General features: G+C 42.1%; 3 protein-coding genes across 5 annotated transcripts; 2 read left to right on the forward strand and 1 right to left on the reverse strand.

Moving 5' to 3' along the window:
* Positions 1–46: 46 nt before the first annotated feature.
* arl3b (ADP ribosylation factor like GTPase 3b) lies at positions 47–2,689 on the reverse strand. The gene is given in 8 exon segments (XM_085904610.1): positions 47–882; positions 951–1,136; positions 1,278–1,328; positions 1,396–1,512; positions 1,626–1,769; positions 2,208–2,300; positions 2,303–2,354; positions 2,679–2,689. Coding segments are annotated over 8 exon segments (702 nt in total). The 3' UTR covers positions 47–834.
* Positions 2,536–7,196, forward strand: sfxn2 (sideroflexin 2). Of its 3 annotated transcripts, XM_085903657.1 has the most exons (14): positions 2,967–3,356; positions 3,427–3,572; positions 4,316–4,391; positions 4,714–4,916; positions 4,981–5,151; positions 5,225–5,323; positions 5,396–5,471; positions 5,529–5,614; positions 5,786–5,846; positions 5,920–5,986; positions 6,051–6,100; positions 6,177–6,226; positions 6,318–6,365; positions 6,615–7,196. In XM_085903657.1, the coding sequence occupies exons 4-14, from the start codon at positions 4,759–4,761 to the stop codon at positions 6,712–6,714; spliced, it is 966 nt and encodes a 321-aa protein (XP_085759783.1). In that variant the 5' UTR covers positions 2,967–3,356; positions 3,427–3,572; positions 4,316–4,391; positions 4,714–4,758; the 3' UTR covers positions 6,715–7,196. The 3 variants fall into 3 exon arrangements, with proteins under 3 accessions (XP_085759784.1, XP_085759783.1, XP_085759782.1); XM_085903658.1 differs by lacking the exons at positions 2,967–3,356; positions 3,427–3,572 and adding an exon at positions 2,536–2,958; XM_085903656.1 differs by having other exon boundaries at positions 2,967–3,572.
* Positions 7,197–7,469: 273 nt separating this feature from the next.
* On the forward strand, positions 7,470–13,733 carry timp2a (TIMP metallopeptidase inhibitor 2a). Its single transcript, XM_085903661.1, has 5 exons — positions 7,470–7,825; positions 11,387–11,487; positions 11,563–11,671; positions 11,880–12,004; positions 12,068–13,733. The coding sequence occupies exons 1-5, from the start codon at positions 7,696–7,698 to the stop codon at positions 12,263–12,265; spliced, it is 663 nt and encodes a 220-aa protein (XP_085759787.1). The 5' UTR covers positions 7,470–7,695; the 3' UTR covers positions 12,266–13,733.
* Positions 13,734–15,834: the final 2,101 nt, after the last annotated feature.

A 15,834-nucleotide genomic window follows, 5' to 3' on the forward strand; every position in this document is an offset into this window, starting at 1 on the left:
AAGACGAGCACTTTAGCCTACGTTAAAAGCTTTTTTGTCTTTTTCATGATGCTATGACCTAGATTGCGCAATAACGCACCACGAGAGAATTTAAAAGAATCCATTTTTTTGTCCGTTTTGAGTCGAGCTGTCTCCCGCACACACTCTCGAGACCTCTTCACTGACACCAACAGCTGCTGAGCACAAAAGGCAAGCATACTTTTTTTTTTTTTTTCTCTCCTTTCTTCTTTTATTCACATACAGTACCTTTAGCACAGATTACATTCGAGAATATCGATTTAAATCCCCCCCCCAAATGTCACAGAAGTGAAACAAAAACAATCTGCAGGTACAGTATGAGGACTACAAAATAGAGCCGAGTAATACGCATAAAACATACGAACGCAGGGAAGGGGGGGGAATCCCCACACTATTTACAGTGGATTTAAAAACACCTCTAATTCATCTAATTTCTTTTTATACATATCATATACAATATCGTTCTTTAGTGGGTTTAGGGTGATAAAAGCACACTCTACTTAACTCTGCCATAAATAAAACGCTTACAAAAATAGAAGACCTCACGTCAAAAACAGAGCCATGAAAGCGCACGTGGAACGATTCAGAAAGAATGAAACGCTTTGACTTCTAATCTTCCTCTTGAAAGACAGCAGCTCAACGGAAAGAGTTAAAAGTGTGACGGGCGGGAACGCAGCAGTTAAAAAAAAAAAAAAAAAAAAACTCCTTGTTGGATTCGTTGTAGTGTGTACATTCATAAGTGTACCCCGGAGCGTTTTAAGGCTCAGGAGACGTCGCCGCACGTCTTCCTGAGAAGAAGACGACCGAAAAGACGAGTTACTTCTTCTTGGAGTTGACGCTCTTGCACACCCAGTTCATGCCCTCCTGAAAAAAAAGAGCAAAAGAATGAAAAATAACTGATTGATAATCAAAAAAGGAAAAAGATGGCAGACCTGGATGCCTTCGCTGGTGAGGGCGGAGCATGACTGGATTTGCCAGATACGGTCACGGATGGTGTGCAGGTTGAGTCCCTCGGCGATCTCGGAGGCCGGCGCCGCCGTCAGGAGGTCTTGCTTGTTGGCGAAGATCAGCACGGGCACGCCGCTCAGCTTTTCCTCGTCCAGCAGCTCGGCCAGTTCCTGAAAAGATACACATGACACGAGTCAGTTGTCATTACAGTGGTTCTCAAAATGGCCGCCATCAGATGATGGTTACAAAACGCACGTATCTGAAGCGTGAATGTCACCAAAGTCTCAATTAACCTCAGATTGGGTACATACCTGCCCCGTCTCCTCAAATCTTTTCCTGTCAGCGCTGTCGATGACATAAATCTGTAACGAAACAACGAATGACCATACGAACTCTGACGTAGATGTTTCGTTAATGTTACGAGCGTACCAGCACGTCGGTGTTTTCAAAGTAGTTCCTCCAGTAGGGCCTGATCTTCCTCTGGCCGCCAATGTCCCAAACGTTGAGTTTGAAGCCTTGCGACTGGACGCTCTTGATGTTGAAGCCCTGGAAGAGGAAAGAAATTATGACATTGTTTGCCCAAAGTTAGCCTATGGTAAAATAGGCAAGCATTTTTAAAAGTCGGACTGCAATTGTGCTGAGTTGCCATCATTGCTTACCTGGGTGGGGGTGATGTGGCTGATGTCCTCGGAGGCCAACTGCTTGAGCAGGGTGGTCTTTCCGCCGTTGTCCAGCCCCAGCAGCAATATCCTCACCTCCTGGTCTGGTGTGCTCTTCAGTTTGCGCAGGATTGACAGCAATCCCTGCAAATGGCATTCACGAACATGTAACAAGACATTGACGATAGCTGCCATTGTTGCACATCTTCCAAATGTGATGTTGATAGCAGATTTTCATCAAGCAATGTTGATGAGATTCGAACCCCAAATGTCAGAATTGTGATGCAGACGTCTTCCAAACATGTATTCAGTGCACAATCTAAACGTTTTTTGGTCTTCATAACATCTGAATTAGTGTCCTGTTGTCTTTTCACTGACTGGCTTTAGGCCCGGATATCGACGGTACGGAAGATGCTAAACGCGGCTAATTTGCTAATCTCCCCCTGGCAACAAGATGGCTTTTGAGGATTGCTCCAGCGAACAGCCTTAACAACTTTGCAATCCTGCCGATGTTAGAATGAGCACATTTTGACCCGTTTTTACCTAGTTAACGGTCATTACGAGGGAATTACGGATACTCACCATCTTGTTGTCTTGTGTCGTGGAGACGCCGCCGCGGAGGGTTACTAAGGACGATGACGTCACTCGCACAGGAACGCGCCCGAGTAAGTGGCTATTATCAAACCGCTAAAGTGCTTGGAAAGCACTTTTATGAAATTATTCCCACGCCTTAAATACGATAAGTGGTCATACTTAAAAAGTGATTGTAATAAAGCGAACTACTGGACGTAAAAATTCAATATGTTGTTCACACTCCCATCCATAGGTGGCGACAGTGAGGCTGAAGTTGCTTGCACCAACTGCTTTGTGTTTTACCTGCATTTAGTCGCATAAATCAATTCGTTTTATTTCGTCAATGATATAGGACTGGAGTGTGTCGTCACGCGGAGTAGTGGAAGACCGCTAGCTGTAGCTTTAGCTGTATACATATAGCCGATGGAGAACAGTAAGCGTAGTACTCTTTTACTGCACGTCGTTCTTCGCAGCATTTACTCAAGAGCCATGCTGCGGGGGGGAAATACTCATACATTCAGATCTTAACCACGAGAGGGCGACAGAGCAATTCAAAACATCCGCCCACCACCTATTCACATGGGTTTGCAGTCGAGTGCTTTACATGTACGTGTATTTTTGCCCCGCAAGCTATAGCACCAGACTCGTTAAAAAAAAAAAAAAAATGCGGGCTTTAGGACCCAGGTGACTCTCTGGGAGTACGATACCACGCCAGGCCAGAGGTGGCGACAACGGGGCTGATTTCCCTGACAACAGCCAAGTAAGCACATGCAACCACCGTGTCGTGCCTATATTTGTCTTGTTTGTCATACCGTAGCAGTAAGAACGAGTTTTAAAGACATAGGTGATTTTTCCGAGGTTTATTGCAAATGTCCGGTAGGTCGTCTCGTAATCTATGAAAATAAAAAAAAATCACTCGACTCGCACGCTAGCTCATTCCACATTTACTTGCTTCCGGGTTCTCCACCAATCACAAGCCTCTCGCACGCAGCCTTCGCGTCTTGTCGCTTCACGTACCCCCAGATTTTAAATTGTTGTTTCTCTTGTCTAGCACATACTTTCCAATATATTTTTGTCTATCTGTTAGAGGATTGTGTAGATATAACTGTATGGTGTTTTGTGACTCTGCATGTTATATGAATACAATTTTGGGAGTAGGTAAACCGTGGATTTTTATTTTTTAAAGATTTTAACGGTTTAGCAAGCGAGAATACTGAGTGAATTTCAGGTATTAGGACCCAGCAGTTTACTACGTCGCGGGGAGCTGCCCCACCATGTCATTGGCGGAGAGCTTGCCACGTGCAACACTTCTTAATGTTTCTTGACTCGACCTGACATATTTTTACACAGAGGCAGCGAACCATCCGCTCTAAGGTGAGTTTTGCGTCCTAATTTCAAATCTAAAGCATCAAAATGTGCCGATTCCGTTTTCTTTTCCTCGTCGCCGCGGGCAGGGCGCCAGTAACATGAGACACAAGTTTCATCAGTCTGCCGGACATATGTTTTCTCTCCTCTTTTTGGCATCACCTCCCCACCCACCCAACTCTGTCACAAACTCTCGAATGCAATTAAATCCCATTCTCGGTTATTTTTTCATGCAATCAAATTCATACTTAACGCCCAGGCCTAGACCGTCTAAGGACTTAATCCAGATGCGCTCCGCCTTGTAGATCCAGTTTGTCAAGGTGTGCGCAGAAGTGCGTCTTTTAATAGCTATACATGTATTAATTGAGAGAGATATGTTATATGAAGTTACTCCAGTCGTTTAAAACCGTGATCCGTGCGTTTGTTTACTAAATAAACATCTGCACACCTGAACGTTACAACCTCAAAGAAGCTTATTTATTTGATCCAACCACGTCTTCTTCTATAGCCTACTTTCATGCATAATTTCCTGCAGAGGCCTATTCGTTCTATGCTTGTTAGTAAAACTCAGTGTTACGAAAATTATTGACTTTGGACACAAGCTCACATTTCTAAGTAAACAGAACCAGAACCATCCAGCTCAAGCCTGGTGAGGTTGCACAAAGTCTCTGAAAAGCAACAATTGCTGCAACATCTGGGAATAACTTCACATGTGAATAATTTGTATATTATGTTTTTATTTTTTCATTTAGGAAGCTGGATTCTGACTTTTGTGGTCGGGTATTGGAAGGCTGCTGCAGCTAGAGAACCAGAGGAACCATTTACTAGGTGCTTGTCAATTATTTCTAGCAGGGGACTTGGTTAGGAATTTGTCTGAAGAGGTAACAAAGGGCACATTTCCCTCTTACAAACTTTACAAAGTCTTCTTACGTGACAATTCCGATCTGTAGTTGAATATTAAATGAATGCCCTAAATCATTTTGAATAAAAAAAAAAAAAAGTGGCTTTGTTATGTAAGCAGTAAGAGAATGTAGGTCATTTCCTTTATTTGTCAAAAGATTGACTTTTGTGTGATTGCTAGTGAATTTGAACCCGTAAATCAACTTCTACTCTCCTCCTGGTGGAAATGTAATTGCTCTTCCTTCCTCAGGTCTTTGGCCAAACCTTTCTGGAGGACAAATATCAGCGCTCCACCATGGCACTGAGCCCCACGTTTGACATTGACGCCCCGCGATGGGACCAGTCCACCTTCACGGGGCGTCTCAAACACTTCTTCAACATCACCGACTGGCGGACGGCGCTCCTGCCCGACTCGCGCTTGGATGAGGCCAAAGCCTTGGTGGAGAGCTGCAGGTTGCTCACATGTCCCCCCCTAAAATAAATGTACACGACATGACGATGGTTTTGATTATACCAGGGCGGGTTCGGTCCCACCGGGTACCACCGAGGAGCAACTCCACTACGCCAAGAAGCTGTACGACTCGGCCTTTCACCCCGACTCGGGCGATCGTATGAACATCATCGGCCGCATGTCCTTTCAGGTTCCCGGCGGTATGGCCATCACCGGCTGTATGCTCCAGTTCTACAGGTAGACTAGTGCAAACTTCACCACAAATGTTAAGGGACTGAAAGTTTTTTTTTTTTCATGGCTGTCTTTTTAGAACTGTGCCTGCGGTGGTCTTCTGGCAGTGGGTCAATCAGTCCTTCAACGCGCTGGTTAATTACACCAACCGCAACGCCGCCTCACCCATCACCCCTAAGTAAGACGTCGGGCCTTCGTTACATCCGCCACCATTGCAGGCTTGGAATGACATCACTATTGTGCGCCTCAGGCAAATCGGCGTGGCCTACGTGACGGCCACCAGTACGGCTTTAGCCACGGCAGTGGGACTCAACCTCTACACCAAGGTACGATTGTCATGAATGATGCAAAGTTCTTTTGTGTTGAAAGTGTCTCTGTTGCAGAAAGCCCCCCCGCTGGTGGCACGATGGGTCCCTTTTGCGGCCGTGGCAGCGGCCAACTGTGTCAACATTCCCATGATGCGACAACAGTGAGTCCCTCGTATACCTTTTGAGGACTTTTAAGATTAGGAGCTTTTTTTTTTTTGTGGTGGCACTTTAAATGGTCGCTGGTGTGCTCTGACAATGTATAGCCGGGAAATCAATCCAAAGACTCAACTATTAAAAAAAGAGCCAATTTGAAAAATAAATTGTGTCTTCAGGGAAATTTTGAACGGCATCGCTGTCACCGATGAAAACGGCAACAAGCTGGGCCACTCACAGGTGAGATTTTTTTTTTTTTGGTAAATATTGAAGCAAAAAACTGGTCTGTAACATCCTTAATTCACTCCTGCAGAAAGCGGCGATGAAAGGCATCACACAAGTGGTCATCTCCAGGATCACCATGGCTGCACCGGGAATGAGTACGTATAAAAAAAAAAACAGCTCTTTATTTTGCCGTCCCTGCTCACATGCTCTCCTCCGCAGTCATCCTTCCCATCATTATGCAACGGATGGAAAAATACAAATTCATGCAGGTTTGATCCTCTTTTGCATTTTCCTCCTTTTCTTTGTTGAAAGTGAACCCGTGACGGCTTTTCTTCTCCGTTGCAGAGAATCACGTACCTCCACGGGCCCATTCAAGTAATGATGGTGGGCGTCTTGTAAGTACAACATCTGGCGGAAAAGGCATTGGAAGGATCCAAATCTCAGTGTAGGGGTCAACTCTCTTTTGTTGTGCTTGTCTCGAAACAGTTTGACCTTCATGGTACCAGCAGCCTGCGCTCTGTTCCCGCAAAGATGGTAACTCACGTCTGATTTATTTTGGATACTTATTATTATTATTCCAGAAGTAGTTGTTGATCATTATTTTAGATATAATTCTATACATATGTTTAAAACAGCATATTACATTTTAATCATTTTTTTTAAATTACATTTGATCAGTTCAAAATAGTAAATAATGCAGGCCCAATTTGATTGTCTGTCTTAACAACTGAAATATTTCTTTTCTTTTTCAAATGTATATAATCTTTCGTGTTTGTGTCGCAGCACCCTTGCGGTGTCGAAGCTCGAGCCCGAACTCCGCGACTCCATTACAGCCAAGTACGGCGAAAGCGTGCGGTGCGTCTATTTCAACAAAGGCCTCTGAGAAGTCCACCTGCTGGACTCACTGCGTCCTCATACTCCTTCTTTCCTCAATTTTTACTCAGATGTTTAAAAAGGTGCTTATTACGTGGAACTAATACCGTATACACGAGGGATTTTTTGATGAATGCTTTTTAATTCTCCTATGATGAATTCAGTTACACTCTCATTTCAAACCAAATAATCTTTTCTCAGGAATTTTCTTTTTATGACTTTGCAAGCTCGTAACTGAACAAAACAAGTCGCGGTACATTTTTTTTTTCCCCCCCTTAAAACTTTTATGTGCCTTGGACAATATCTGTAAAGCAAAAAGGCTTTCTTAAAACACTTCTCTGCACGGCTCAAGATGGACAAACGTAGGTGTTGTGCAAAATGGAGGGCGCAACTGACTGTGATTTGCATGATTCATCTGAAATTATGTACAAAATTGATACCACAATCAACAGTGTATGGTGGAATAAAAGATCTATGATATTTAAAATTAAATGCTGTTGCATGCAGGTTTTATTTGTTCGAGCAACTTCATTGTCAACAGTGTATTTATGTATTATTATAAATGAATTTAATTTAATTTATATTTATTTTATATTTATGTATTATAAATGAATATATTTGGCTGTAGGAATAGGCATGATGTATGTACAGTAAACTGTCATTGCTTTTTTGTTGATGCGATTCTATTTAATTTGTCCTTTTCCACTTGCCGTAGCCATAAGGGGGCGTGACCAGGCAGCAGCTTCTATAAAAGAGTCGCGCACCCGACGATAACAAGAGTCCTTGAACGGCACTTCGAAGCTTGACAACCCTGAATGCGGAACGGAACTTGACTTTATGACATACGTCGTTGTCGTCTTGACTCGCTCTATGAGGAAAAAAATATTCTAAGCAAAAAAAAAAAAACTGAAAAAAGACAATTATCATTTGAATCACCAACGCTGCAAAAAAAAAAGAGAAATAACCTCGCATCGCGGTGTCTGCATCAACAATGCCGCTGAGCGTGAACGGCGTTCTGTGCACGCTTGCACTGCTGCTCGTGTGGCGGGCGGAGGAGTTGACCGAGGCATGCAGCTGCGCCCCGGTGCACCCGCAACAGGCATTCTGCAATGCCGACGTGGGTGAGTACACCGCCCCTCTCATGCCCGGACACGCTTGTGGTGATGTTGTTGTTGTTGTTTGCTGTCTGTGCCTGTTCCACATGCAGCAAGCAAAAGCAGCCTAGTCATCGATCTCTTTAACGTTCTAGTGGTTGGGTGTGCTGCTCAAGGCCACGACTCGGTTTGCATGCTGATTTGATTTGTACAGCAGCACCCTGCTTTTGCAGACCACCCCAATCGAGACCACCACAGACCTCTTCACTGTCAAAACTGGGTTTAAATGGAGAATATGTTAATTTAGTGTAAATCTGTCAGCCAATGAAGCAGGAAACTTTGACTTGGTAAGATTTATTGCAAATATAGCTTGCCTCAAAACCCATATGATAAAGCTAGTAAAGTCAAATTACCTGAGCAGGAACTTTTTAAATATTTGTATTATGGTAGTGTTAGTGTTAAGATAAACTAGGTCAACAAATTTGCTCATGTCAATAAACGTCCCACAAATTAGAATCCCCAAATTGAAATATTAAATATATTTATAACATATTTATTATGCTGTTTATTATTTATTTTGAAATATCCCATGCTTATTTTACAATATTCTTCAAAATAAGTACTTTAAGAATGATTTAATTTGTCAGAAATGTTGAACCAAAAAAAAAAACGTCTCAACAACTCAACTGTTAACTGTTAACAACCCAGGCTAAACTTGGCTCCTCCCTCACAAGGAAAATACTTTTTTTTTTTTTTTTTTTAAATATGATACAAATCTTTAGCCAGTTTTCCCCATTCTTCTAATCTCCCTTCAGTTTAGCTGGGGAACATTTCATGCAAAATAGTGATTCAGTTGTGACATTAAAGTGTATGCGTAGTTGTTTCATAGTCCTCAAGTGACCTTCATTGTGTTTGACTCGGCTTCAAGTTGCCTCGGAAACACCATAATGAGTTTGATCTTTGTGAATATAAATGAATGAATAATATTATACCCGTAGTTTTGACTTTATGTTCTTGCTCCATTAGTATGTAGAAGCAAAACCTTCTTGTCTGACTTTCTGCCTGCCTGTCATTTTATTTTATTTTTTTCTGTCTGTTTTTTTGTTTTCGGTAAGTAAGCGCAATCTGGAAATGAGATGGCGCCTTTACGAGGCCTTCGGGATGCCGACGCGGCTCGGCTGGGTCAACGTGGCATCGCGGAGGGAAAAGAGAGAAGCAGTGTGGAAAGCTTCGGTCTCAAGGTTTGGGGAGGGGGGGGGGGGCGTTTGAGAAGAAATCGAATCTCAACCACACTGCAAACTTTCCTCTCTACCTAGTCTGTCTTTTGACTTGATTTCCACTCCTTTTTGTGTGGAGGGGTGGTGCAAGTTTTGGAATTACTGGAATGCTTTGCAACTTTAAAACCCGCCCCAAAAAAAAAAAACATCAGTAATGCTTGAAGTGCAACGCATGATGCGGAGCTCTGCAGCTCGGGTGACATCTGGATGACATCCAGGGTGTGTTTTCAAGTGAGGGGCTGGGCAATGAAATTCCCAATGTCCCTGTTTGTGTTGTTTTCGTCAGTGGGGATGTACGTTGAACTCTAGCAGCAACTAAAAATATAAATACAACCTGACGAAATAAACTTTGATTTCTTGCTTTGACAAACAGGATGTCCGTCTGTGCTCGGTAAGCCGGTGTGTCAATAAACCATTACAGGAAGTCTAAAATGTGGTTTGGAGTTCACACGTGACACAGCAACAAAGTTGTAGACAGGATTTTTGTTTTGTTTTGAAGCCGCAAGTCTGCGTGCGCTTCCCGCAAACGGACTCTGTCAAAAAGATGCGGTGTTTGTGTAGTGGCTTCCATATTGTAAATAACCAGCTGTTTTTCCTGCTTATGCGGTGTCATCCTCCCGCCGCAAATGTTGGAAACAATACCATTATAACCTACTCGTTAGTGCGGCAATGCTTCCCTTGTGGTTACGCGGTTGCTTGTTGCTCGGCAGAATTTACGGCCTCATGCCCAATTATATATTTTGAAAAATGGTCAGTAATGCTTACAATTTCCATTTCAACCTGGGGCACACAGGTTGGTATCACTGGTAGCGCTCTAGAGTGGTTTCTACTTTTTAATTAGCCTAGGTGTTCCACAGGGATCTGTTTTGGGGCCCTTTCTGTTTTCAATGTATTTGCTCCTCCTCGGCTCTATCCTACAAAAATGATAACAGATGACCTATGCCCTGCCCCTATAGGACACTGGAATGATTGGCAAACATTTACTCATCCAATATGTCACAACTGAATTGCTACTATGTTATGTACATAAAATCCCCCTTCCATTCCACAAAGAGGAACATTTAGATTTCACCATTTCACATATGGTGAGCTTAAGTAGTAAATGAGGAAGTTGAAACCAAGTTGGGACGTTTCAAAATAAAGGTATTTGTTCACACGCTGCTGTTGCACATTAGCGTTGCAGACGGAATACGGCTGACGTGACGGAAATTACAGCTGACGTTTTCGTTTTAGAGCAGCCTGATGTAATTGGCTCAACATGTGGAAAAGGAAGAGGGTCGTCATGGTGGTGGTGGGCTGAATGGAAGGGGGGGGGGGGGTCGTCCTGCATGGAAAAGTTGTCCAAAATGTAAGTGTGAGTCATTCTGCTGCATCCTGAAAGCGCTAACAATCGAAATGTGGGTCACTTGGTGGTTTGTTGTCGGATTGGCGGCCTGACGCAGATCACATGACCTTGTGGTGTTTTTATCTGCAGTCTGTGATTTGTCTTCTCCTATTCACATTGTCCTCTTTGACTGTTAGCATCTTGTGTAGTCTCGATAGACTAGGGGGCACTACTGAGTGACTTTTTTTTTGGGGGGGGGGGGGGGGGGGGGGGCGTTCAGGTCTTTAGCTTCCACCGTGCATATTTAACAGCAACTTCCTATCAGCTTAATCCTGTGCTCGTTGCAACTCAGAATGAGGTCAGGAAGTGAAAACGGGGTGGGGGGAGGAATGCAGGCCGTAGCGCCAGCCAGGTACAACCACTGTGTGCTGAATATTTGCAGAGTGGGACTGAAAATGCTGAGGTCTGCAAACAGATCCGAGCATTGAGCATTATTCCAAAAAAAAAAAAAAGTTTGCATTCAAGCAGCGCACACTGCTGTTGACTGTTAAAGTGCCAATTATGTTGGAAAAATGACATCAATGGAGTTACAGTATGACGTTCAAGTGTGTGAATAAACTTTTGGGAGTGTGTCCGTGTGTGTTTTCCTCCACTTCTGAAGGTTTTTTTTTTTTTTTTTTCTTTCCCCCCCTTGACTCGCTTGCTCACATTTTCCATTGAGAAACGCACACACTGTTTTCGTATCATCTTTCAGGTTCTTTTAATAGAGCAGAATGAAAAGCCTTTTTTAGTCATTATATAGCAAATTCAACTCAGCGTGTCTGGAAACAGGAAGGCTCAGTCAAAATGCAGCGCTAAAAAAAAAAAAAAAAAAGCCCCTAGCATGGTTTTTATTAAAGAAGGCCAAAGGTCATTAAGTCCAATAGATCTCATACTGGCATGGAAAAATTTGAGAACCGGGTCAAATTTGTTTTTTTTTGTTCACAGTGATCCGAGCAAAGGTGGTTGGCGAACGAGAGGTCGACTCTGGCAACGACATCTACGGGAACCCCATCAAGAAGATTCAGTATGAAATCAAGCAGATCAAGGTATATGCGAATCGATTATCGGGTGTGTGTGTGTTGTTTTCTCAAAAGCTTTTTTTTTTTTTTTCCACACCTCAGATGTTCAAAGGACCCAACCAGGACATCGATACCATCTTCACCGCGCCCATGTCGGCCGTGTGCGGCGTCACCCTGGACACCGGCGGCAAGAAGGAGTATTTGATCTCTGGTGTGTGAGAAGAATGAATTTTCCGTCCCATAACAAATGACAAGCAGCCCTAACGTTGCCATTTGATGCCGCCATGACTCATCCTCCTCTCCAAGGAGCGTCGTCAACAAAACGAGAGGCTGCAGCAGCGCTCCCGAAGACTGCAAACGCAGCAGATGTTGGGGGGAAAAAAAACAAATTGATTTGTCGTCCTCTGTGTTTTTCGTAGGCAAGTCTGACGCCGGTGGGCAAATGCACGTGACGCTGTGCGATTACATCATGCCCTGGGACTTCTTGAGCAACACCCAGAAGAAGAGTCTCAGCCAACGCTACCAGATGGGTTGCGAGTGCAAGGTAAGATTTTGCGACTTTCTCGCACATCCAAAATGTTCGTTTATGATCGCGGTGGGCCTGCAGATCGTTCGCTGCCCTTCACTGCCCTGCGAGATCTCGGCCCCCGAGGAGTGCCTGTGGACGGACCTGATGATCGATAAGCAGGTGTACGGTCGTCAAGCCAACCACTACGCCTGCGTCAAGCGGGCCGACGGATCCTGCTCCTGGTACCGCGGCGTGGCCCCGCCTAAGAAGGAGTTCCTGGACGCGGAGGACCCCTAGGGGCCCGCAAGTATGAATTCACACCCCCATGGAAAAAACAAAACATAAAAAAAAACATCAGGCCATTTTGATTTCAAGGGGTGGGGGTCTGTAGCCTCTCTGTGTTCATTTTAAACCAAATGAGGGTTCTTTGTTGTCACGTTCGAGGCATGAGACTGGTCAAGTGATTTTTTTTTTCCTCCTGAGGCTGGCGTCAGGAGGACATAACTTTAGTTTTTTCTTTTTTTTGGGGGGGGGGGGGCAGCAACAGAGCACTTCCTCTGAAGCTCTTTTTCTGTTAAGTCCAAACCAATCGATCCCTGAGCTGAATCACTTCAATGACTTCCTCGTTGTCCATTTTATCCAAAGCAAATATTCCAAGTTGCCTTTTTTATTTTTTTTATTTTGCCTTTTTTTTTTTTAAGCACGCCCACGTCAGGCTCATCTCTTTTCGAAACAACACAATTCAGTATTTTCGTTTGGTGACAAATGACTCACTGGACCAGTCTATGGTGTGCGTGTGTGTGTGCGTGTGTGAACGTATACAGCCAGAAAGGTCGACATTTCTTTGCTCCCGTTTAAATGGGAGCAAGACTTACAATAATATACCACGTTCTATTAAATCAACTAATAATTGCGTCACCTTCTAATCTGCAGTGTCCCACTCTACACCAATGCATTTTAGTCCTTACTTGACTATTATTTTTGATGAATTATTCACTGCGTTAGTTTACTAGATTTGCACTATTTTTAACCCCCCCATGCAGAAAGACCTGAACACTGATTTCACAATTATTAGTATTAGTCGTATTGCTATGCTTATGGCACGCGTTCACAGAGCTTCCCAGAGGCTTGTTGAAAGGAATTAAGACAAAAAGGGATTTTTTTTTGAAAAATTTGATTTCATGGCTTATATTAGTGTTCTTTATTGATTGTATGTGCATTTTCACCATTTGCCAATGTACGGGAGTGGTCCGGTGTAGCCGTGCCCCTCCTTTTCTAGATCTTTTCTCCGACCAAGTTTCTCGCTACAGCGCTGCTTTATACGCAAGAAAACATTTGAAGAAAAACACAATTGCATACACGTTCTAGTTTCAAAGGTATTGTGCCCTAAGATAAAAACCAACAAAATTTTATTTGAACACCTATTTTTAAAGAATTGTGTAATATATATACAGTGGATTTAAAAAGTCTACACACCCCTGTTGAAATTTTCTATTCAAATTACACCAAAATAAATCATTTTAACAAAACTTATTGTGACCTATAACTCGTACAACTCTATTTTTAGAGGCAAAATAGAAATAATGTTGGTTGCAATAGTGTGCACACTCTTATAGCTGTGTATGTGTAATAGTTTTGTTTATTGTTTTTTTTTGTCCTGAAGGTTTTGTGCTAGCACTGATTGATATTTGGAACTGTTTATAAATTTCCCATATATCCACTGTAACTATTTAAACTACAGTAAAGCATCCCCCAAAAAAAGTAATGCTTTGTTGGTTTTCTTCAAGGCGTACCAGATAAATTGGCAAGTGATTGTTTATATGCAGTATAAATGTAAAGGAGTATTAGAGGCATAATTTAAACTCAAATTTTCCATTCTGTTACCTGTTTTGTGTGCGTTTTTGGCGTTTTTTCCATAATCATTGTCTTAAAAATGTGTTTAGCCGTCGAGGCGAGGTCCTCTTGCGCTGGAGCACCGTGAGAGTGAAGAGAGAATATTCATCTTTTTTTTTCTTTTTTTTTTTTTGGTGTGTGTGAATAATAATAATAATGATGATAATAATAATAATAGACCACCGTGCATGTCTGATGCTTTGTGTATGTCCAGTAAAAAAGGACACACATATTCCATATTATCAAATAAAAAGACATCTTTGAAAGGATCAATGTTTTCTTGCATATTTTTTCTCTTTGCTGAAAATACAACACAGTAAAATTAATACAAGGAATACAATAACACATATTTGGAAATAATTTAAACAATGTCTTTTAATGTAGTCTACACAAAGTAACTTCAAATTTACATTTTAAAAATATCAAATTTAAAATAAAAAAAAAAGTTTTTCTTTGTTTTTAATCCTCAGTTAGGTTGCAAGCAAGTGTGAAAGACGTAGCAGACAAATCACTAGAGTTACTTGACTCCAGTTGGAAAATATTTGAAAAATGTGCAGCCCAGCCCAGGGAGCAGGTTTTGTCATTTTTGTTCATTCCTGCGTCAAGGTTTTTTTTTTGGGGGGGGTAATCGGAGCTTGTGAATTTGGGCTTTTGTTTGTGCACGCGGACGTGAATTCGCGCGTGCCCGATCCACGCTTTTTTTGTGTCTCTGCTTGCGTGCGCTTGCATGTCAAGACAACCGCATTTGATCTGCTTTTGACTTTGCTCTTCGGATGTTTGCTGCAAAATGGGTCAAACGCCCTGCTTTTTGATCCCCCCCCCCCCCCCCCCCACGCGCGCATAACTGATTTTTATGCTATAAAACGCTTGTTTATTTCAAAATGTCTTGGCCTTATTGAGCCGGGATGTAAATTATATTGTAAAAGACGTTTGTATAATAGTTAGCCAGGAGTATAAAACTTTTCCAATGGAATATCTGTGACTTGTCGCCCTCTTGTGGCCACCTGAGGTAATAATGCTAGAATTGTGAAAGGCCATTGAATGACAATAACAGTACAGTAGCCATAATGTGAGTCTTTTACAATATAAAAAAAAAAATAATACGTACCTAAAACTGTATTGATAGTAACACTGATACATAAATTATATGTGCTATTGTCAATTCTGGAGATGTTTCTTTACATTTTAAGTTGACCAAAATGTGCTTGGTTATTATTCATTCACTTGTATTATTTGATTTTTGAATTAGCTACATTTGCAGATAAAATAGAAAATGAGGATGCAAGAGAACATTCTGATCATTTTTTTAAATTCTTTCAGTCTTCTTGCTTGTTTTTTGACCTTGTCTTTCAACACCAAATTCCTCAAAGAAAACACCTAATGTTTTAGGCTGCTTTTCCTCTGAAGAGAAAGTGAAGAAAAGTCTCACTTAGTCTACACTTTCCTCCCTATACTTTTCCTGATGAGTCATATTATTGGATTGTTGTCTTTAGCTGCATGCAAATGACCAGGCCGAGGCTGCTTGCATTTTGCCGCCTACACGCACAGTTGTCATTACCATAAAGCAGCAGGAAGAGAAAATATTCGACTTTGTAAAGAGATGAAAATAAATAATCAAAAAGCAAAAGCAGACCTGTGAAGGGAAGGGGGGAAATGTCTGGTGGCAGAAAAGTTCAAGAGAGAGGTCGGCAGAACGAGGTTAGCACTGCAGGGAAAAGGAGAGTTATTATTGGACCAAAATAGTGCAAGGGAAAGTCAATGTCAGTATGACACAGAAACTTAATATGTACATTTATTTTATTTTTTATTTTAGATTAAACAATATATATATAAAATATATATGTAAATATATATAAAAATATTATTTTATCTAATGTTTTATTGGTCCAGAGTAAAAATAAATGAATATTAGCCAAGAGACAGCAGAAATTCTTGCAAGCAAATTCCTTCACGTCTGATATTAAAATAGCTGC

Source organism: Syngnathus leptorhynchus, chromosome 22, assembly GCF_054491065.1.
Source record: "Syngnathus leptorhynchus isolate UIUO chromosome 22, UIUO_Slep, whole genome shotgun sequence".
Taxonomy (NCBI): Eukaryota; Metazoa; Chordata; class Actinopteri; order Syngnathiformes; family Syngnathidae; genus Syngnathus; species Syngnathus leptorhynchus.